This window comes from Chionomys nivalis, chromosome 17, assembly GCF_950005125.1.
Source record: "Chionomys nivalis chromosome 17, mChiNiv1.1, whole genome shotgun sequence".
Classification (NCBI taxonomy): Eukaryota; Metazoa; Chordata; class Mammalia; order Rodentia; family Cricetidae; genus Chionomys; species Chionomys nivalis.
The window spans coordinates 55,563,088-55,584,425 of NC_080102.1; the positions used below are offsets into that span (position 1 = coordinate 55,563,088).

The 21,338-nt window shown below is 53.7% G+C and overlaps 1 protein-coding gene across 4 annotated transcripts; it reads right to left on the reverse strand.

Annotated features, from left to right (window-relative positions):
- Window positions 1–306: 306 nt before the first annotated feature.
- Adcy6 (adenylate cyclase 6) lies at window positions 307–20,626 on the reverse strand. 4 transcript variants are annotated; one of them, XM_057791536.1, is made up of 22 exons: window positions 20,609–20,626; window positions 14,289–15,147; window positions 11,355–11,504; window positions 10,867–10,988; window positions 10,659–10,770; window positions 10,367–10,494; window positions 9,615–9,773; window positions 9,397–9,538; window positions 9,158–9,286; window positions 8,866–8,891; window positions 8,489–8,636; window positions 8,137–8,234; window positions 7,936–8,023; window positions 7,668–7,784; window positions 7,282–7,440; window positions 6,806–6,984; window positions 5,391–5,426; window positions 5,178–5,307; window positions 4,595–4,858; window positions 3,719–3,923; window positions 2,899–3,023; window positions 307–2,747 (listed from the first exon to the last, which is right to left on the reverse strand). In XM_057791536.1, exons 2-22 carry the CDS (start codon window positions 15,144–15,146, stop codon window positions 2,622–2,624), a joined length of 3,501 nt encoding a protein of 1,166 aa, XP_057647519.1. In that variant the 5' UTR covers window position 15,147; window positions 20,609–20,626; the 3' UTR covers window positions 307–2,621. The 4 variants fall into 4 exon arrangements, with proteins under 4 accessions (XP_057647519.1, XP_057647520.1, XP_057647517.1 ...); XM_057791537.1 differs by lacking the exon at window positions 20,609–20,626 and adding an exon at window positions 20,165–20,184; XM_057791534.1 differs by lacking the exon at window positions 20,609–20,626 and adding an exon at window positions 19,669–19,837.
- Between the last annotated feature and the right edge of the window lie 712 nt (window positions 20,627–21,338).

Here is a 21,338-nt window from a genome sequence, read left to right on the forward strand (position 1 = left end):
ATGACGGGGGTCAGAGTCAACATCTGGGAAGACACATCTAATGCATGACGGGGTCAGAGTCAACGTCTGGGAATACACACTTGTCCTCATGTGAAAAGCCTTAAGTGGCCACACTCTCTGAAGACATTGCAGCTTCATGCTGACAGGCAGAAAACCACGGGAAGTCATTAGTTCACAGATGAGAGAGGCCTAGGGATCCCAGGGATCAGACTTGGGTAGCTGTACCAAGCTTTGTCACTTCTGACCCCAACCCAATGCCCAAAGAGCTGTAGAGAACGGAGCATATATATATATTTTTTTACAAAGAGTTTGATTTTATTGATATTTAAATATATTAAATATTTCACTGAAATACATGGTACACCATCCTCCCCCACTCCCACAGTGGTTACATTATAAAACCAAAGCCCATGGCCTTCCGTTATCCCAACTCCTTCACCAACCAGTGAGAAGAAGGGCAACGGTAACTCAGGGGAAGGACATGGCTGGCACTGTGGTACAGGGAGCCAGGGTGTGGACAGGCCCCTCCCACCTGGCAAGAAGCAGACAGATCACCCAAAGCTGAGGTTTTCCCATACTGGCTTATTCACTCCCACCCCGATGGCATCAAGTAGTCCCTTCCTATCCAGGGATATAGCTGGGGGAGATGGAGGAATTTTCTGCCTAGACCAGCTAATCTTTCCTCTTCCCTGCCTTGGCTGATCAAGTGCCCAGTGATCCATCAACTGGAATATGGAGATCTCCAGGAAGGCGGTACCAAGCCAGAAACCAGGCCTCTGCAGAGAACTAGTGGCAGAAGCATGAGGCAGGGCCAGAGTACTGCCCGCCCCTCTCGTTCCCCCATGGAACCCTTTCTCCTTGTCAGTGTCTAAGACAAAGTGATCTTCAATCGAAACTGAGGCGTATGCCTCTGGCTTAAAATAGGTGCAGACAGACAAACCAAGGCACCAACTAATTCAGCCCAGAGTCAAGGAGGCTGCAGGGGGTAAAAGGAAGGCAGGGACAGGAAGAGAACAGAGTACAATCCTTGTAGGTTTCATGAGGATTGGGATGGGAGCCAGAACTAGAGACTAGCCATGCTAGATTCAGGCTGAAGGCTTGGGAAAGACAAGTTTACATTTCCCAGGCTCCATCCTCTAGTACCAAAATCTGGGTCCTCAGAGGGATTGATCCCACACTACCCCAGTCAGAAAGCATAGCATACCCCAAGAGACAAGCTGAGGTACCTAGGGAGTGCCTGAGCCTCCGCCTCACAAACCTTCAACAGTTCAAGTGCAAGGAACACTAGAGATTAAGCAGGTACTTGGGGCCCCTGCACTGGGCAGGGAGACAGTCATACTGCACAAGTGGCCCCCAAATGGCACTTAGGGATTTGGCACAACAAGGACTCCTCTCCCCAGACCACTCTTCATTTTGCTCCCAAACCCCATCCCACTCCTGTGCAACCTGGGCATTTCTCTCCATCCCTTGAAACAGAAAACCCCGCCTTAACAACAGAAGGCAGAGGCCCCCAGAAGAGAGGCAGCCCCAAGTAGGGAGCTGATGAGCTGCAGCACACAGACACACAGAGACCTAGAAAACATACACACACAAAAAGCAACATGCACACACAGTTACACAAATGCACAGGCCCTCCCTAGTGCCAGACTTAGGAGGCCAGGTTTGGGGTCAGGTCATCTCTCTTGGAACCCTGACTCTTTTCTATTTGGCAATACAAGGTGTAGAGATGCTCCATGCCCCCTTGCCAGCAGACAGCAAGTGAGCATTCGGGCCAAGGGCGCTGACCTGGCCACACTGGAACCTCAGGTCAGTGTGGCCATCCTCTTCCCTGGCCGCCTGCACTCTTCGGCACCTGCAGGTGAACATCTAGTTCCTGATCTTCTGATGTTCCCACACACAGGTTTGCTCTCTGGCTGGTCATTTTCACAGTACCAATGAGGCCAGATACCCCTTTCCCTGGAGCGTGCAGGAACTGGAGCTAAATCTGCGTTATCAGAGGTCCCTTTGTTCCCCTTTGGGGACAGATCATGGGACTAGGGTTTGGCAAATGGAAACATTCCCCTGAAATGTGGTCAGAGCTAGGTCCCCACAGTACCTCCTTCCTCCGCTTTGTGCCTAGGAAGGAAACTTGGCTGGGGTTGGGAGTGCCCAGGACCGGTGCTAAAGACACAGTCAGGCGAAGGCAAGCGTGGAATAGGCATTCCTCATGCCCGCCCCAGTCTTTGTACAAAATAGTCCCAGGAAAAATAGAGAAAGGAATGACCCAGCCCTGAGCCTGTTGCCCAAACAGGGGAACATAGGCATAGCAAGTTGCCATTTGACTCTCTCAGACAGGAGGGCTATTTGGCCTCTGCTGCCGCCCTCCCATCTGCTTCCAAAAATGAGGAGAGCGAACAGCCCCTACCCCAGTTGAGAAAGTCACTTGGATAATCCTCTTGGCGTCCCTCCTTCGCCATTTTGAAGGCAGACGAACATGGTCCAAGCACAGCCTGCTGGGGTGGTCCCTTTTGCTGTCAGCAAGATCTGGAGGCCCAGTGGCCCCTGCAGCAGCTCCACCCAGTGAGCAGGAAGTCCACTCAATGCCCACCTTGGTCCCTTCAGCTGAATCTCACTGCACTCTGCTAACTGCTGGGGCCCCCATTGAGGAAGTAGGTGGTCATCTCCCCTTTGCCCTTCACCTTGACCACCCCTCGACACTCCAGTTGGTAGCCCTTGGCAGCTAGAACCTGGTATAGGTCCGTGGTCACCTGGGGAAGTGGGAAAGGAGTCTGCTTAGCCTGGAATCCTCAATGATGTATTGGCAAGAAACCCAATAGAGTTCTCTATCAAGCTAGCTCCCCTCCCCCAGTCCCTGCCCCAACAGCCATAGAAGACAGCCACCCTGCCTCTGTTCCTCACCTGTATTCTGTCAGGAACCCCTGTGCTGTCCATTCGACTGGAGACATTCACTGTATTTCCCCAGATGTCATACTGTGGCTTCCGGGCCCCAATGACACCTGCCACAACCGGACCCATGTTCAACCCTGAAGTAGAGATGATAGCAAAAGCAGAGAGCTAGAGATTGAGGCTAGGATGATCCTGGGTGACTCCAGGGATTCATCTTCCCTCGCACCTTGAGGAGGACCCAAAGGGGAATAAAGTGTGGAAAGGGGACAATTCTTCTGGTGGTTTAAAAAAAAAAGTCTGAGCGTGACAGCTGAGGTAGCTCCCCAGAGTACAGGCTGTACGGAGTTCAGACAGTCCATGCTGTACACGCTGAGTGTGTGCCTGTGCATTCAGGGCTCATATTGCTGCCGCCCCATCTTACAGACAAGATATTGGAGCCAGTAAAGAAACCTGTGGGAAGTCAAGCCTATGCTATTAATCAGTACCTTCCACCAGTGCATTCGAGAAGTGCCTCTATCAGACTGACCACACACAGATACCAGGCAGTGGCCTTTAGACAAACCGGCCTACTAGTCCTCTGACCTTCACCGAGTTAATCTCTGACATCAGTCTCATCTTAAGAGGGGGAGTGTGATTAATGTGAGAATTAAAATGTACTCAAAATATCTAGGAAAGACCCCAGAATATAGAAGAAGACTCAAAACAAATGGTCTTTGTCCTTAGCCTCAAACCTGACATGAAGGTGGGAGGTAGAAACCCAAAGAAGTCCTGATAGCAAACCCGTGACCCACAAACTGACCCCAGAAAAACGTGGCAAGACCCAGGCCCTCACCAATCTTCATCTGGAAATTGTTGAAAGAGTGTTCGTTGATATGTTTCATCTGCTCCATGAGCCGCATGGCGTAGTCTGCCAAGGCAGTGATGTGGGAGCGGCCCACCTGATCATAGGTGCTGGCATTTAGCCCGGAGGCAGCCATATAGGTGCTGCCGATTGTCTTGATCTTCTCTAGCTGCCGAAACCTCTCCTCACTGATGATCTGGACAGAGGAATGGAGCGGGAGGGGTGGGGGGTCTGTCAAACTTGACCCAGGTCTTTTCAAAGATCACTCCTTATTGCTCCTTGGCTCTCTTCCCCCTCCTCCCCTCAATAGCCCCATTGTTTTAGGGGGTGAGCCCCCTTCTAATTGCTATTCTCACTGAAGGTCTGAGAAGCTAAGAAAACAGGCAGTTCATGACCCTGGGCGAGGAACCGGGTACATGGCTTCAGAAGGTTGACTGTGATGGCAACTGTGGAACATTCTGACACGCTTTGGGGAGCTGTGTCCCAGAGTGAGGGCGGGACTTTCCTCCACAATAGTGGGCAGCCCATCCTTGACCTGGGTGTTCAGGACACTTCCTCACCTTCTGTTCTCATCTTCACGAGACAATCGGGCTTGCCCGTCTCATAAGGATTTGCCTACAGATTCCTGCCTCCTCCTTCAACTACATCACCCGATATCCCTTCTGCCATCACTCTCCTAGAGCCTCCTGTCCTCTGCTGATTCTCCACAAGAGTGACCCTGCCCCACTGGGTCACCACCTTACTGCCTCTGACAGGGCAAGGGACACTTACTCTATCTAATGCATGGCTTTTCCACACCAAGTCTGCTCCATTTTCCTGGTCCCCAAATCGCCCCCACTCTGCCAGGACTAGCCAGTGATCAAGTACCTCATCAAAGTCGGCAATGATCTCATTGAGCAGCCGCAGGCACTCGACACCCTCATTGTTTGCCTCGAGTTCCACGTAGAATTCAGAGAAGTTGGCAATGGAGGCGAACATGACGGCCACACATTCACATGACTGGTAGTAGAGCTCATCATTGCGGCGTTCTCGGGCCAGGAAGTGGGCGGCCACGTCCTTGGGCAGAATGTTGTGCAGCAACCGTCGGTTGTACGCCTGGAGCTCCTCCATCTCCTCCTTCTCCCCTGTTGCCTGTGGGCACCACATCCATCACCCACTGCCCAACATTCACAGGGGGTGGGCTCAGTGGCCATGGCCTGGAGATGGCCATCAGAGGGAGCCACGTGGAGGCAGAAAGGCACGGGCAGAGAAGGCCTAAATGACAGGCAAAGGGGTGAAGGGAGCAGGTACAAGACGGGACAGGGGACAGGAGATGGGACACAGAGAAGGCATGGAACCAGGGTGGGCTCGGGCAGCCTCAGCCTTAGCCAGGTAGCAGAGATGCATTTCTGGCTTGGCTCAGGCTCTGTCCCCAGAAGCCTCTCCCTCCAGCATAGGTCCACCCAATCACCTGCAGTTTCCAGAGGAAGTCCAGGCGGGCAGTTGATTCCACCTGCTGTGCATGGAGATACAGTGCCAGGGCAAAGACCAGCAGGATCACAGGGGTCATATATTTGAGTGCCACCCTCCCTACGGCTGGGCTGGAAATAACCAGAGACCTGCTTGGTGTCTGAAGGAGACACTGACCAACCTCATCCATTGCTGTCCGCGAGCCCCCACTTACCAGTCCAGCCCGTCAAAAGTCTCATTGGAGGAAGCCCTGGAAGGAAGATATAAAAGTCATTGGACACTGGCTGCTGGGAGGGAGACAGGGACTACATTGCTGAGTCCAATCACTAATCAAGTCTGTGGGTAGAGAGCCTCTGCTCATATAAATTAGCAGCTAAAGGGGCCAGGACAAGTTGCTTCAAACCCTCGTCAGTAAAATAGGGGTCAGGGGGTTGGAGAGATGGCTCAGAGGTTAAGAGCACTGGCTGTTCTTCCAGAGGTCCTGAGTTAATTCCCAGCAACCACATGGTGGCTCACAATCATCTGTAATGAGATCTGGTACCCTTTTCTGGCCTATAGGCATAAATGCAGACAGAATACTGTAAACATAACAAATAAATCTTTTTTAAAAAAGAACCTAAAATTAGGGACTTATATGAGGTTATCATATGTAACATTGAATGGGTTCAATCACACTTATTCATTAAAAAAAGGGGGGGGGAAAGGAGGTTAGACCTAAGTACCACATCTGAAAGGTTTAGCATGTGCCTAGGATGCCTAGCATCAGGCTCCAGACGTGTTCTTTACTCTAACAGTCGCCACTGCCCTGAGACACAGGTCATACCGGCATTTACTGATGAGAAAACTCCAGCTTAGAGAAGTTAACTCACTATCCAAGGCTACAAAGCCAATGAGAAGCAGACAGAGGACTCAAACCCAGCAGACTCTTACTATCTCCACCACAGGCAGTGGCCACGTATCACAAGGGACCAAAGTTCTGCTCCCACGCAACTCTGAACTACTCATGGGAAGACAGTGGGTAGAGCCAGGTGATGGTGGGGCAACCTTTAATCCCAGCACTGGGGAGGCGGAGTCAGGTGGATCTCTGTGAGTTCGAGGCCAGCGTGGTCTACAGAGTGAGTTCTTGGAACTATATAAAGAAACTTTGCCTCAAAAAACCAAAACAAGGGCTGGAGAGATGGCTCAGAGGTTAAGAGCACTGACTTTCCTTCCAGAGGTCCTGAGTTCAATTCCCAGCAACCACGTGGTGGCTCACAGCCATCTGTAATCAGATCTGGTGCCCTCTTCTGGCGTATAGGCACACATGCAGCCAGAATATTGTATACATAATAAATAAATAAATCTTTAAAAAAAAAAAAAAAAAAAACCAAAACAAAACCCAGTGGGTAGGAAAGCACCATGCAAGTGTTGGGGAATTTTTTTTTTTTTTTTGGTCTAGCCTAAAGCTCTAGGAATGTGTCACAACTGGAATTCTGGGGGGTAACTACCTGAGGTCCCATGCCAGGAACTCTTTCCCGCCCCCTTCCCTTTCTTCCACAGGTGAGCTGTACATCCCAAGGGCCTCAGCATCAGAGACTCTCAGCCCAGAAGGACCAGGGAGGCACGAAAAGGGGCTGAGAATGGACTTACAAGCCATGGACGCCCAGCAGTAGATCATAGTTGTCAAATATGGTGGCTGGGGGACCCAGCAAAAGCAGCACCAGATAGACGAAGCCCAGGACAAAGGTCATAGCCAGCTTGCCGATGCTGCTGATGTGCAGGAAGACAGAGCTGGCCAAGAGACTCAGCAGCATGTTCCCAACGAAGTACTAGGGGAGGGGTGACAGCAGAGGCAGCATTGGGTGACATCAAAGACCACAGCATCCAGAGCAGGAAGAGCCCTGCATCCCCCTGCCTGACTAATCTCCCTTCCACCACTCTCCAGCCCCAAAGCCCTTTACCAGTCTTGCTCAGCTTCTTAGGAGGGGCCCTGGCTGCTCCTGGAGTTGGGGAATGCTTGGGGAATGCTTGAGTTCCTGGCTCTAAGGTGCCATCACTAGGCCTGGCACAGAGAGGCCGATAACTGTGCCAAAACAACCCCCACTGTCTGAACACTGCTCGGACACCTCAGGGAAGCTGCAGGTGGGTGCGGTGCCCTCACACAGGGGAGCATCCAGTCCCAGAGAGTAATTGAGCTGTTGTAGGTGGCAGGCGGTGACATCAGCTGGTGTTAAATTCAGCATCCGAGCTGCACAGGTCCTTATGGAGGTGTGATTACAGGTGAACTGCAAAAGTTGGGTGTATATTAGGGTAACCAATGAAGGAAGTGGTTACAAGGGCCATACCCAGAGGCCTTATACGTCATAAGACTAAAATTCTCAGGGATGACAAAAGGAAGGGGAAACAAAGACAAGTGTGACCCCCACCCACCAGGACAGCAGGCTCCCCAAAGGCCGGACACAGTCTCAGTTCTCAGAGAGTGCCTGGCATAGGGTAGAGAAAGGAGAATTACCATGTTGGCAACGGCAGAGATGAACACAAGCAGGACTGAAAAGATGCCAACCGCTGTGCTGTGCACCCGTGAGCGGACGATACTGCGGGACAGACGGTGCAGGGCCTTGGGAAAGAGCTGTGACAGCAAGAGACCAAGAGTTAGAAGTGACATTTGCTAGAAGGAAGACCGGCCAAGAACAGGGTCTGACAAGGGGCATGGCCTCTTCCTCCCTTTTCCATGGGAACCCCCTCCTCCCCATCAGTCTCAGGGAAGTCCCCCTACTTACAGAACCGCAGGAGCATACAGCACAGATCAGTACGGTGGCCAGCAACAGCAGGAAGATACCAGCATAGATCCCCATCATCAGGGTGGAGCTGGAGCAGGATAAGGGGGAAGTCAGGGAAATCTGAGCCTATTTGCCTCATCCCCACGGCTTGCACAGGCGTTTAGGGAAAGTTCGGGATGTAGTGAAAGGGACAGGACTCACTGTGGAAATATGAGGAGCTGGATGAAACAGATGAAGCAAAAAACCAAAAGGGCACAGGCAACATAAGCTCCAAAGCGAGGATCTACCTTCCGGGAATACTGTGGGAAGAAAGGTAATGAGCTGGGTGCTGGGTCCTCCCCTGGCACGGATGGCATGGACAGCAAGAGCAGGGCAATCCCGGGGCCTTGCAGGGGAACAGTCGCAGTTGGCCTGATTTAGACGAGCTCCCACCTGTGCAGTGGTCGCTTCCCATTCCCAACACATCCTCCTGCTCCTTTAGCTTGTGTTTAGCCTCCCAGTCAGGCCCTCCCTCCCTCCAGCCCTCATTCTTTTGCCCTTGTATCCCCCAAACCTTCTTCTCAAGATCCTGTCTCTGGAAGGTGAGCAGGAACCGGCGCACATGGTCCTTACGCAGTTGGTCGATGCTACGGGCATCAATGGCACGGCCCAGGAACTCATCCACCTCATCTTCAGGGTTCAGAGCATCTTGGGCACCACGACTGATAATAGGACCCAGGTTTCACCATGTGCATGAATAATGACATTATAAACAATGAGAAGAGCGGGGCTCGGGCAGCAGCCAAAGAAGGCTACGTGAGCTATGTATGTGGTACCCACTCCTCCTTTATATGACAAGAAACGGGAGGTCTCAGCTCCCACAGCCCATCCCAGGCTGCAAATGCCTTCTCCCTCCCTCACTGACCCGCCCCATCCCATAGACCAACTTACTTGTCTTTGCTGGAATCATCAATGCCCTGGAGAAAGAAACAGAATGTGTGAAGGAGAAGAGCTAACCACGAACACCTCCAGTACCTTCCCTATTCCAATTCTAGGCCAGGATGTCCCCCTCCACACACACACTTTGGGAGACTTGGGGTGAAACTATTCCCCCTGCTTCCAACTTTAGGATACATGGAGATGGCAGCTATAGGAAGAAGGGGGGACAGACAGAACACTCCCTCACTTTGAGGGAAACCAAAAACTGTCCCCCCCCCCAGGTCATAGTACAGAGAGCCCTCACCATCTGGCGGAACGCCTTAGAGTCCTTGGTCCGGGAGAAGGCACGGTCAGGCGCCCATCGTGGCATCAGTCCTTCCATGGAGTTGGCCCGTGTCCGTTGCAGCTTGGCCAACATGGCTTTCTCCTCTTTCTGCGTAAGCAGCGTAAACGCAGGCTCAGAAGTAGAACCCCAAGAACGCCTTTGCTAGCACCTCCCAGTTTGCTCCTTCCCCCTGCCCCTCCCAGCAGTCCTGCCCTGACCCGTTTCTGGCTGGCGCCCAGGATGAGGAAGGTCTCGATGCATTGCTCCTTGAGGTATGCGTTGCGCTCACCACCACGGCCTGGTTCCACCTCATAGTCCCCATTCAGGTACTGCAGTGTGGCCCGAGTGATGTGGATGCGACTGTATAGGGCCAGGAGGTAAGACCCTGGCTCTCCCAGCCACCCACCCCAGCCACCAACAGGAGCCTTCCACTCACCCGGCCCGGCCCCCAGCCTCCATGTGGTTGGCCAAGGTCACATCATTGGACCACACGTCAAACTGCCATTTCCGCAGGCCAAGGACACCGCAGTGCACACGTCCACTGTGGATGCCCACACGCATGTTCACATTTACACCTGTCACTTCACGCACCAGCCTGGGGAGACGTAACTCCAGGTCAGCTCCAAGCTGTCTTCTCGTCAAGAACCCAAGCTGAGGCCAGGAAGATGGCTCAGTGGTGAAGGTACTTGCTACCAAGCCTGACTCTGACTTCCTGAGTTTGATCGCTGGGATCCACACAATAGGAGAAAATTAACTCCAAGTTATCCACTGACTGGATATACCATGGGAGGTGTATCCATGCATCCATATATACATATACATATATATATACACACATATATACATAGAGCAAATAAATAAATGGGCACAGCTTTGACTAGGCATGGGCAGGGAGCTACCCAGGACTCAAGGACAAGGGCTTGAGAACTATGTTCAACAGTGGCTGCCAGCTCCAGCCAGTTTGGCTGGCATTCTCTGCAGTCACAAGCCCCTCCTGCTTCGGCTCCCTACACCCTCCAGCAGGCTAGGGTCAGAAAGAGCACAGGGGTCTTCACACAGACTGGGGAAAGATCACTCCCAGTGATCCAAGAAAGAGCTATGAAGACTGGGGAAAATTCCTAAAGACACAGAGTAAGAACAGTCTGGGAAGCCATGGATCCAGAAGGCCTGGGGAGGGGCACTACTCACGAGATGGCCTCGATCATGTCCACTCCCATCTCCACACAGCAGTGGGCGTGGTCTGCCCGGGCCTCGGGTAGCCCTGACACACAGTAGTAACAGTCTCCTAGGATCTTGATCCTCAGACAGTGATTCTCCTGGAGGGGAGAAGGTGGAGGACCACCATCACTCTCCTGATCATTGGGCACACCTGGCCCACCACCTTCAATGCAACCTCTTCCCCCACGACCCCCCAAAATGCTCCCAGCAACGCTGTGTGGGCATCACGGTTGGCACTATCCCTAAGCCCCAGCACCCTCACCGCAGCCAGCTTGTCAAACCGGGCAAAGAGCTCATTCAAGGTCATGACCAGTTCCTGCGCAGTACACTGGGAGGCCAGGCTGGTGAAGCCCTCGATGTCTGCAAACAGGATGCTGTGGACAACAGCAGAAGAGAGATGGGCCTCCTAGCCCTCAAGGACTCCTTGACACCCGGCGATCCTCTTGGCATCGTCCCCTGTCCCATTCTACCTGACATTATCATGCTTCTGGATGTAGATCTTATGGAACATCATGTCTTCTTTTTTCGTGTTGATGTCTTCTTTCATCTCCATGGCAACATGCTGGGGCAACACCGATAGCAGCAGCCGTTCCTAGACCAGTGGTTCCAACCACTATCCACTTTGCTTTCCATTTTGATCCTTCTCGTTTCTTCCACATTCCCAGAGCCCTCCCATATCTCTGTGACCTGAGGGTCCCTTCTGGACCTCGGCCTGATACGGCCTTTGGAAGCCACCCTTCCTAGCTCTCTCGGACCAATCTCCATTCAACACCCCCCCATATACTCCTATATGCTCCCTCCCACCCTTGAACAGGACCCCCAGGAGCTTTTGTGATGCACAGTCCTCGGGAACCACTCACACTGCGTTGCATAGGCACGGGCAAGGCGGCAGGTCTGATCCACAGGGTACTAGGGGTGAAGAGAGAGGAACACCCTAGCTAAGGGAAGTGGCCCCCACCTGCTGGCGATTCTCATGCTGCAGGTGCAAGCGAGCCTGGATGTAACCTCGGGTCTCCTGAAAGGCTTGGCGCTGAGACACTTCAGCAGGGTAGTGTGTGCAGATGCCGATGACATTGGTGCAGAGGAAGAGCACCACATTAGCACCGAGCTGGAGGAAAGTGGCACAGGCAGATGAGTGACCTCCGTGCACCTGGACACCCACTCACACGCGCACACTAGCTCCCCGGCTCTCCGACATACTCTGAGCAGGAAATAAAGTCCTGCACCCTGTTGGCCCCTATGCTGTGCCAGTCCTGTGATACACTGTCCCTCCCCACAGAACTCTAGATCCCAGCTTGCCTGGATTATCCTGTGACCAGAAACAGGAACACCAACCACAGCTACAAAGGTTATGGGCTCAGACCCGGCACCCTATAATCTCCCACCCACAAACAATGCTAACAAAAGACAAGTGTTCCTTCTGCATGCGGTCTCCTCACAGTGCAGCACCAAGGAGGTCTGAGCTTCCCGTCCTCTTCTGGGTAAACCAGGTTAACCAGGACAAGTCACTTCCTCTCTAGGCCTCCATTTTACTCAAACAGGAGGAATACTATCTCTAAAGGCAGTTCTTCCCCGCTCCCAGCACGGCTCTGCAGACTGAATAACAAGAACGACCACTATTGGGTTTTGTTTGTTACTGTTGTTTGGTTGGTTGAATTTTTGAGATAGGGTCTCACTATGTAACCCAGGCTGGCCTCAAACTCACAGCGATCCTCCTGCCTCAGATTCCCAAACAATGGGATCACAGGTGTAAGCCACTACGGCAGCTGTTGCTACAGTAGCCAGTTTGCTGGCCACCTTAGGACTCTAAGGACGCACTCCAGACATTAACTGACGAGTCTGCGGAGAAGGTGACAGCATTTCACTTCACGACTGAGTGAGTCAAACATAAAGGGGCCTAGTTACTTGCCCGAGATCCCACAGCTGGTTACGGCTGGCGTGAGACTTGAATCCTGGACAATCAGACTCCAAAGCCTTTGGACTGTCCTAACCCCGCTGTCTAATATCTCCCAGATTTCCGAAAGTTCTTTCTCCACTGACCCTTGCTCTTGAAGGCCGGTCTCAGCACTGGCTCGGCAGTCATCAATTCTACTAGTAGAAAGAGTGCACGGCCACCCCTACCATGAAGTGTGATTCTCCCCCTTTCCTCTCCCCCCTCCAACTCTCACACACACACCTCTTCAAGGCCTCAAGTCTACCGCTCAGCACAGCCAGTCTACGTACGTTCCACTGTCAGTGCACGTGGCGGTTGTACTGACAGTGATTTGGGACTGGATGCTGAGAGCAAGTGCAAGGGAAGCTAGCCTCACTGCTGCTGGAGACTCAGGGGTTAACACTGCGGTGCTGGGACTCCACCCAAGCTCCTTGGGGCAGGGCTATGGTTAGAGAGCTGGGAGGGGATGCACACCAACTGCCTTGAACCAGAACTAGTCCAGCAGACTTGGACAGGACATTTAATCTTTGATTCCTCTGTGTAAAACTGAGGCTTGTAACTCCCAGCTCCTGACTCTAGCACTGACCCTCTAACGCTGGCCTTCGCTGCCCTTCCCAGTCCAGGCAGCTTCCAGAGGGCCCCCGCAGAGTTCCCTCTCTTAGGAGCAGGGGTGAAGAGGGGGCACTCCACCTCCCTTGGGGGCTTCTAAGAATAGCCCCCAGAGGGGGAATAGGAGGGGGGCAATCCAGGCAACTTCCCTTCCTGGCCCCAGGAGCCCCAGAGGAAAACATGAGTCACAGTGGAGGGAAGGGGAAGAGGGATGAGGGACTGAAATAACCCACGACATACATATCCCTATCTCCCGTGAGAAAAAAAATGGAAGCCGAGCTCTGGGGGCCACTCCAGTCCAACCAACGTCGTTGCTCAGTGTGTCTGAATGAGTGGATCAGGAAGAAGAGTTCTTCCTATGACCGTGAATGGGGCTGGAGCAGGGAAGAGGCCGCCCAAGGAGGCCACAAGCCCCTACTCCATGCAGAAACACAGACTTCAATGGGCACATGAGATGTTGTCAGTTCTGTGAAGCTGAATGGGCAGTCCCAGTCCCACAGATGGGCACAAGCAGCACAATTTTCTCTACCATCCCAGGAATGCATCTGCAGAGACCCCACAGGGTGAAACTGAAGCCAGGCACCCCGGGGAGGTAGGAGGCTGGCAGTTCCGGGGCCTCCCAGGCTCAGCCTCCCCCATCAGGCACTGGGCTGGGCCCTGGGCACCAGGCCAGCAGAGAGCAGGGAAGAGTCACACACCCACCTTCTGGCAAGTCTGGCAGAAGGGGGGAAGGGAGGCCCCACTCCTAAGCTTCTCCCCTAGAAGAGCAGTTCTGCCCAAGCCCCCACTTCACAGGCAGTCTAAGAAGAGAACCTAGGAACTAGCACAGATAGGCCTGGCCCTTTAAGAGGTCTGATATTGCCCTGTGGGCACTTGCTGCACCATGAACTAGCTATAAAGTTACTTTTAAAAGGTATGTTCTGTTCCAGGCCAAGAAAGGCATTGTGCTGAAGCACCCAGCTTCTCACCCCAGGAGCCCCAGACAAATTTCTGTTGGTGAGGCCACGGATGAGCCACAGCCTCTGGCAAGAAGGGAGAGGCCTTGCCTGAGGAAGCTTCATGTAACCACCTACAGCATCATCCCAGAGCTGACACCAGAGCTTGAATCTCAGGGGTCAACAAGAGGTCAGAGATGCAAGGCCTGCATACAGCATGTCTGCAGACTACACCACCTCTTCTGACCTAGACCAAAGAGTTGAGGTTCTGACCCAGTACAGACTTGGTCCTGGGACTCACCCACTGATACAAGTCCCTGAGACCCCAGCCTGATGGATCTAGACATCCCTATACCCTCTCCCAACTCAGCAAGTCCCCTTCCCACTCCCACCCAGCGTGCCGCATGGCACCTACCTGCTTCCAGAGGAAGGGGTCACCACGGTTGAGCTGCCAGGCCAAAATCAAATGCAAGGCGGAAAGGCCCAGGCCACTGAGTACTGCTGCGCGCATGCGGATGGGAAGGAGGGTGTAGGTGATGTAGACGAAGAACACGGGGCACCAAAGGCCTGCCGAGGGGCTGTGTGGGTTGGCTGCCAGGGCACCTCCCACTTGCACGGCTGCTAGGATGCCCAGAACCACATAGCTTACCACCCACATGGAGTCCTGGCGGAAGCTATGTCGGTTACACACTACCATGAGCGCCACAAAAAGGGTGGCGGCACAGGTGAGCAGGGCCACATAAGCAGGCTGAGGCCGGGCGGGTGCAGCATGGAAGGCCAAGAGCACGGCCGCGAGTAGCAGAAGCACGGCCATGAGGAGTGTGAGGCTGCTCTGGTTCATCTGGAAGAAGTACCGCTGGTACAGGCGCTCCAGCTTGGCGGAGCGGAACTGCTTAGACTGGAAAACCTGCACGAGACGGTGCCAGCAGGACTGACTGCTCCTGGGCGACGTATCAGGTGCCACTTCAGCTGTCCCCACTGGGTTTGTCACCTCAGTGTCGTCGAAACCCAAGGCCACTGACCGCAGCCCCAGCTCCATACCCCTGCCTGGGCCAGCCCTCCTGATGAAGGCCTCATCCTGCCAGGGGCACCGAGTGTGAACCGCGGGAGTGGGGCTGGGCGGCTCGGCATCCTTAAGGCAGCTCATGTAGCGAGGTGCACAGAAGCCACTGGCCCGAGTCCCATGGCGTGGGCGCTTCTGCCCATTGCGTTCGCCCCAAGCTGTCTTCCGTTCATCCACTTTGGGAACCAGGAGGCCACTAAACCATGACATGCTGCTGGGAGGAAGGGCATGGGGTGGTATTAATACCACTGCTGTGGCCACAGTCACCATAGACGCTTATTCCCTGAGCGTTTCCTAGAGCTCCGTTCTCCTTCCCACATCTGATAAAACTACCCTGAGTGGGGCAGTAGCTTCCCCACTCAACAGGTAAGGATCTGGGTACAGAAGACACAGCAACCATACAAGGAAAAGAACCAAGAGTCTGAAGGCTGGAGAGATGGTTCAGAGGTTAAGAGCACTGGCTGCTCTTCCAAAGGACCCATGGTTCAATTCCCAGCACCCACGTGACAGCTCAGAACTGAGTTTCAAAGGATCTGACATCCTCACATAGACACACATGCAGGCACACTACCAATGCACATAAAAGTACATTTTAAAAATTAAGAAAAAGAAGTAAGATTCTAAGCTTGACCGAGCCCCAAAACCGGTACACTTAATAATTTACCCTATTATCCTTCCCTAATGTTAATACCGACTTGTTTGTTTGTTTTGTTTCTTTTTTTGAGACAGGGTTTCTCTCTGTAGCCTTGGCTGTCCTGGAACTTGCTCTGTAGACCAGGCTGAGCTCCAAACTCCCAGAGATCCACCTGCCCTGCTGCCCAAGATCTGGGATTAAAGGGGTTTGCCACCACCATCCACTAGTATAGGCTTCTTCATCACCACAAACCCAGATTCCCACGCCAAGGACAAGGAGAAGAACGCATCTGACAGCCTGAGACATGGGGACAAGAACACCTGGTACCAGTTGACCAGTGCCATTGGTGCCCCACTGGGGCCTGAACTTCTGTTTTTTTTTTTTTTTCAGCAGAAGCCAAAGAAAACCTTGCATTTCAATGTAACATCTCTCAATTTTTAAATGCTATTAATTAATATATATTTTACAATACTACACACAAGCCAAATAAACCCTGTCAACAGAATAAGTGAACTGCCAATTGGTGACCTCTATACAAAAGGTACTCTCTTCCCACATCCTTCCCCATCACGCACATACACACACATACACATACATACATGTACATACATATATACATACATACATACATACACATGTACACACACACGCACGCACGCACGCACACACTTCAGCAAGCTAAATTCGATTTCTCCCACAGGTCACAGCTCTGAGTGTTACTTCCTCACAGAAGACCTCCCAGACCCACCTCTAGACTAAGCCTGGTCCAGTTTCACCTCTGTTTATTTCTTCCATGGTACTTACTACAATTTTCAATTAAAGCATTCCTTGTTTAATGTGTGCCTCTGCCCCTAGGACTATAAGCTCTGCAAGAGTAGAAATTACACATATTTTGGCCAGCACTTTATCTCCAGAGCCAGGTACTGGGTCTGGCTAACAGTAGGTGCTCAATAAATGTACAACAAAAAAGACAAAAGAGGATGGGCATGAAGTAGAATTTGGTAGTAAAATGCTTGTCTAGAATGCACAAAGTCTTGGGGTCCGTGCTTAGTACGACAGACAGACAGACAGATGGGGAGGCAGCAGGAAGCTGGAGGCATGGACGCTATGAGGTGCTGCTAACAATGGCAGTCCTCATCTTCCTCAGCACACCTGCCACACTGGCTTGTCTGCTGCTCCCCTGTACACCGAGCTTAGTGCACACTAACACCCGGGACTCGCTGTTCCCATGTGGAACAAGAGCTCCTTCAGGTCACAGCCCAAGTCCCTTATCAGCGCTACTCTCACCAGCCTATTAAAATAGCAACTCCCTTTCCTGGGGCTCCCTATCTCTCTTCCCAGCTTTATAATGTTTCTCCCTCCGAGGCCCTTATCAGCAACGGCCATTCTATAACTTTTCTTATTTGTTCATTGTCACTCGTAACTGGAATGCAAACTTGATGAAGGCAAGGATTTGGGTCTGCCACTCCTACATGCTGGCTGAGTGATGGACGGCCGTTAGCTGTATTTTCTCTCTGCCATAAACCTTCAAGATTCTTTCACACGCCTAATTTCTGTTCTTCACCAAAAGCCTGTGAAGCTGGTCCTAAGACCCAGAGGGCAGGCAGCGGGGACACAGGACAGATTTGAAAGAGAAAAACAAAAGGTGATGTCCAGGACAGTTGACTATGAGTCACCCACGTAGAGACCCTGGACAACCAAATCAGTCTTAGATCCGGGATTTGAGGGAAGGACAAGCCTTGAAGTGCAATGATGACTCCATGACAACCACCTTACCATGTGTTTTGGCAGAGCATGAAAGCCAGGTCACCTATGGATGCCACCACCACCAGAGTCACTCTCCTCCGTGCCTGCCGGGCACCCTGAAGGGCCCCTTGTACTTACACCTACTGAGCTGGCAGCACTGACATTTGTACTTGCTGGGGAACTAGACAGAAGCTAACACACCACCTGCCCCAGGAGGCCACAGAACCAGACACTTCGAAGAACAACTCTCCAAGCAGCTGCCGGGGGGGGGGGGGGGGGGGGGAAGCAAGACATGAGCTGGGGACTTCTCTGCACTCCATATCAGGGGGGTCTCCCTCAGCAAGTTCTGCCAGTGTCCTTCCTACAGCCACAGGGTAGCATGCCCTTCAGCTTCTTAACGCCAACGGCTACCATCATGAAGGGCAAATCAGAAGTACAAGACTTCTGGTCAGGCTGGCATTTGGAAAAGGTCACCAAAGAAACCCTGGCTCTTCCAAACACTTCACTGGAAGCATGATCTTTGGCACAAGACCAGATTTCAAAGCTTAAAGTGATTTACCATCCTGCTGGGACAGGCTGTCTACCTGCCCCCACTGTTGGTTTCTTAGTCTGAAAAGTGAGAGTGTACAGACCCCTGCCATGTCATACACTACAGGTATTAGTTCTCCCCACACCTTTGAAGGCAAAGCTCTGCCAGAGAAAGATAACAGTCAGGCAAGAACACATATCCCTCCAGCCAATCAGATGCCTGCGTCTATCAGGCCCTATGTCCCCTGCTGTCAGTCTCCAGAGCTGCTGGAGACAGAACACAGAGTGCAGTTCCCACCATGCACCCCTGGACTCCACACGCCATGACATTCTGCTTCCGCCTCCTCCCATTCCCCAGTCCCCTTCCCTCATTCTTATCTCCCTCCCCGCAACTGGCCCAGGTTCCCAAAGGACCTGCTTCTGGCCTTGTTCCCAGCCCCTGGAAGCACATCCCAGCATCTGGCTCATACACACAGAGGAAGGGGCAGACACTATCAGGGAAACATATGACCCTTGAAGAACATGCTGACTCCCCAAGGGGATCGCTTCAGAGTTCTGTAACTGTTCAACCAATTGCATCCATCCCACCCTAGAGAGCTGGCAGGGCTCGCGGCACTCCTCGGTGCCAGCTCAGTGTATACAGCAGGAAACCAGAAGGCATTGTTACAAGCCACAAAACTTCGCTATATGTTCCCCCAAACTCCCTGTTCCGGGACCCCTCACCATGAATTCCAAAAGGGCAGACCATGTCCCTCTTCCGCCTTCAGGCTCTTGAGCCTTGTGCCTCTGACCTCCTCCTCCCCTGAGTCCTGGTCCCTTGGCTCTCTCTCACAGATATGTTGTTCCACACACCATCAGCTCCCACAGCCAAAGTCATGTCCATTCGGAGCCAAGTCCCATAGTCCCAGTGTCTCCCAGACCTCAAGTCCCTCCCAGATCCTGCTCCTTCAGCCTGAGCCCAGGGTCTGGAAGCCAAGGCTTGGCCTCAAGAATGGCTCTGCCCACACTTTCGCCCAACCCTCTTCCTGGCCACCTCTTGGCCACCTCATCCCCAGGGTCTGTCTGCCTCTGCCCTTGTTGGCAAAAGGGCTTAAAGGACTTCAGAAAGTTCACGATGCCCGCGGAGGGGCGAGGGGGGAGGCCCGACACTCACCATGCTGGAACCCAACCCTCTCAATTTCCAGGCCCTTCCAGATGTAGAAGAACCTCCCCAGGGCCTGTAGGTTCAACACAGCCTACCCCAACCCTGCTTCTCCCTAAGGACAAAAAAAAAAAAAAAAAGGCTCCCATTGCCAGCACCAACCATACAACACCCCTCTGGTTACAGAGACACTCTGGGGACCCAGGTACACGGAAAGGCTCTCCAACCACCTAATCCCATCTCTGGTTGTTCAGTCAGGCCGCTGGGCCTACTCTGAATAAAGTCTGCCCACACCACACCACACCCCTGCCCACCCCGCCGCAGGCCTTGGGGAAGTAGGCACTGACACTACCCTTTCATTCCAAAGGTTCAGGGTGAGGGCAGGGAAGGGGCTTCCCTCGCCTCTCAGCGTTGTCTCAACACTCCAAACCCACCCACCCCCCATCCCCGATGCCAACCTCTAGGGGCATCTCCTCCCCTCGTGCATGCCTTCCCAGCTTCTCTGGGCAAGCCTGGAAACTCTGGGGAGTGCAGGAAGAGAAGCTCGTGGCGTGGAACGAGGGTGGAAGCTTCCAGCCCGACCCGAGGAGCCCCGGGTTCCCAGCTCCTCCAGCACTTCCCCGGAGCCCCGCAAACTGTCCAGACTACCCTGTCCTCGCTGGAACCCGCTCCCCCGCGCTCACCTGCCCGGGGTCGGCGCCTGCCCGGGGTCGGCGCCCCGCCGCGCCCGCGGGCTCCGGCCGGCCGGCCGGCCGTCCCGCCGTCCTGCTCCGTGTCCGCGCGTCCCTGCTGTCCCGCCCGCCGCGCCGCAGAGCCTCCGGCCCTCGCCCCCTCCCTTGTTGTCCAGCGCAGCCGCCCTCTACCCCGGATCCAGAAGTCCCCTCCCCGCCGGCTCCCGGACTCCCCGCCTTAAAGGCACAAGCTCCTTTTGTCTGGGCACCCCCCTCCCCCTCCCAGAGGCGGGGGCACAGCTGCCCACTCCCCTCCCCGGGACCCGAGTCGGGTGAGCGAAGCCAGAGTCCCGCGCGCTCCCGCCCCTGTCCGCTGCGTCTTCCCCGGGTCTCCCCCGAACAAGCAGCCACTGTTCTGGGCTTCAGACCCCGCGGGAGGGTCGGTACTCCCGCCCGCGCTCCCGCCTCCACCCAGGGCGGCATCCTGCAGGGTGCTCTCCGCCCTCACCCGGGGGTCCGCAGAGGCCGGCGAAGCCACCCACTGGCTGCGAAGATGCCCGCCCCGCCCAGAGGGTCGGCTTCCTTCCTGTCGGGGTGCCCTGCGCCCCCTCCTCACCCCACCTTCCTCCTAACCCCAGCCCCCACCGCGCCCGCTCGCCCTCCCTTCCCACCGCGGCCCCGCTCCCTCCGGCGGGAGCTGAGTTTAATAATTAATTAAGATTTCATTCCACAAGGCGCCAGGTGTGTGCGCCTGGCACCCGCTCGCCCGCACCCCACTTCTTTCCGCTTCCCCAACCCTCTGGGGCGCCGGGCCCGACGCAAACCTGCTGTGCCCAGAACCGGACCGGGCCGCGGGCAGGGGCATTCTCGGTGCCGCCCTCTGGCCCCACGCTCTCTGGGGCAGCCCTTCCCCCGCACCTGCCAACTGGCAGAGTCCCCCCCCCCCCCGCACCTTTTACCCAAAGGGTTGTGCTTCTTTGATGTGGGGGGCTGGGGTGCACTGCCAGGTTCATGAACTGAAAAATTGTTCCGGGATGTTTATTCATTTCCCTTGCAAGCAGCTGCCCAAGTTACCTGGGAGATGGGAAAATCATGTGAAAGCCACTTTAACCCTTTGAGGGGTGGAGTGGTGGAACCAGAAAGGAGAGACCGGCCCATTCCTGGGCAGTAGGTGAGTCTGGTTTAAGCTTGCCTTTGAGTCCCCTCCCCAATCCCTCAGCCAGACCTGTAGCTGCCCTAAAATCAGACGATCTCTCCCTACATTCTCATCCTCCAAGGCCTAACTGTGGACCATTCCAGATGCTATCTGGGCTTCCTAAACCAAAGACATTTGTGGTAAGGAGAGGTCCTTGCATTAATCCAACATCTATCAGATGCCTGGCATATTAGCATGCACACACACACACACACACACACACACACACACCTTTAATCCCAGCGCAGGAGGCAGAGACAGATGAATCACTGTGAGTTCAAGGCTAGCCTGGTCTACATCGAGAGTTTCAGGACAGCCAGGGCTACATAGTAAAACCCAGTCTCAAAAAATAAACAAACAAAAAAACTACTATGGATAAAGTGTCCCTTCCTATCTTGGCGCCTCACCCATAAGTGGGTGTAATTCTGCTCTTTCACACGGGAGTCTCAGGTTCAGATAGGAAAGTGCTGGTTGTAATGTTTGAAAA

What these genes read in the sequence shown, in the direction of transcription:
- Adcy6 (XM_057791536.1), bottom strand. Translation starts at nt 15,146, where the DNA reads ATGTCATGGTTTAGTGGCCTCCTGGTTCCCAAAGTGGATGAACGGAAG. An exon ending in GACATGATCGAGGCCATCTC is followed by an intron (nt 9,774 to 10,366) that starts GTGAGTAGTGCC and finishes ACGTCTCCCCAG; the next exon opens with GCTGGTGCGTGAAGTGACAG. An exon ending in CTGCTGGGCGTCCATGGCTT is followed by an intron (nt 5,427 to 6,805) that starts GTAAGTCCATTC and finishes TCTTCCTTCCAG; the next exon opens with GGCTTCCTCCAATGAGACTT.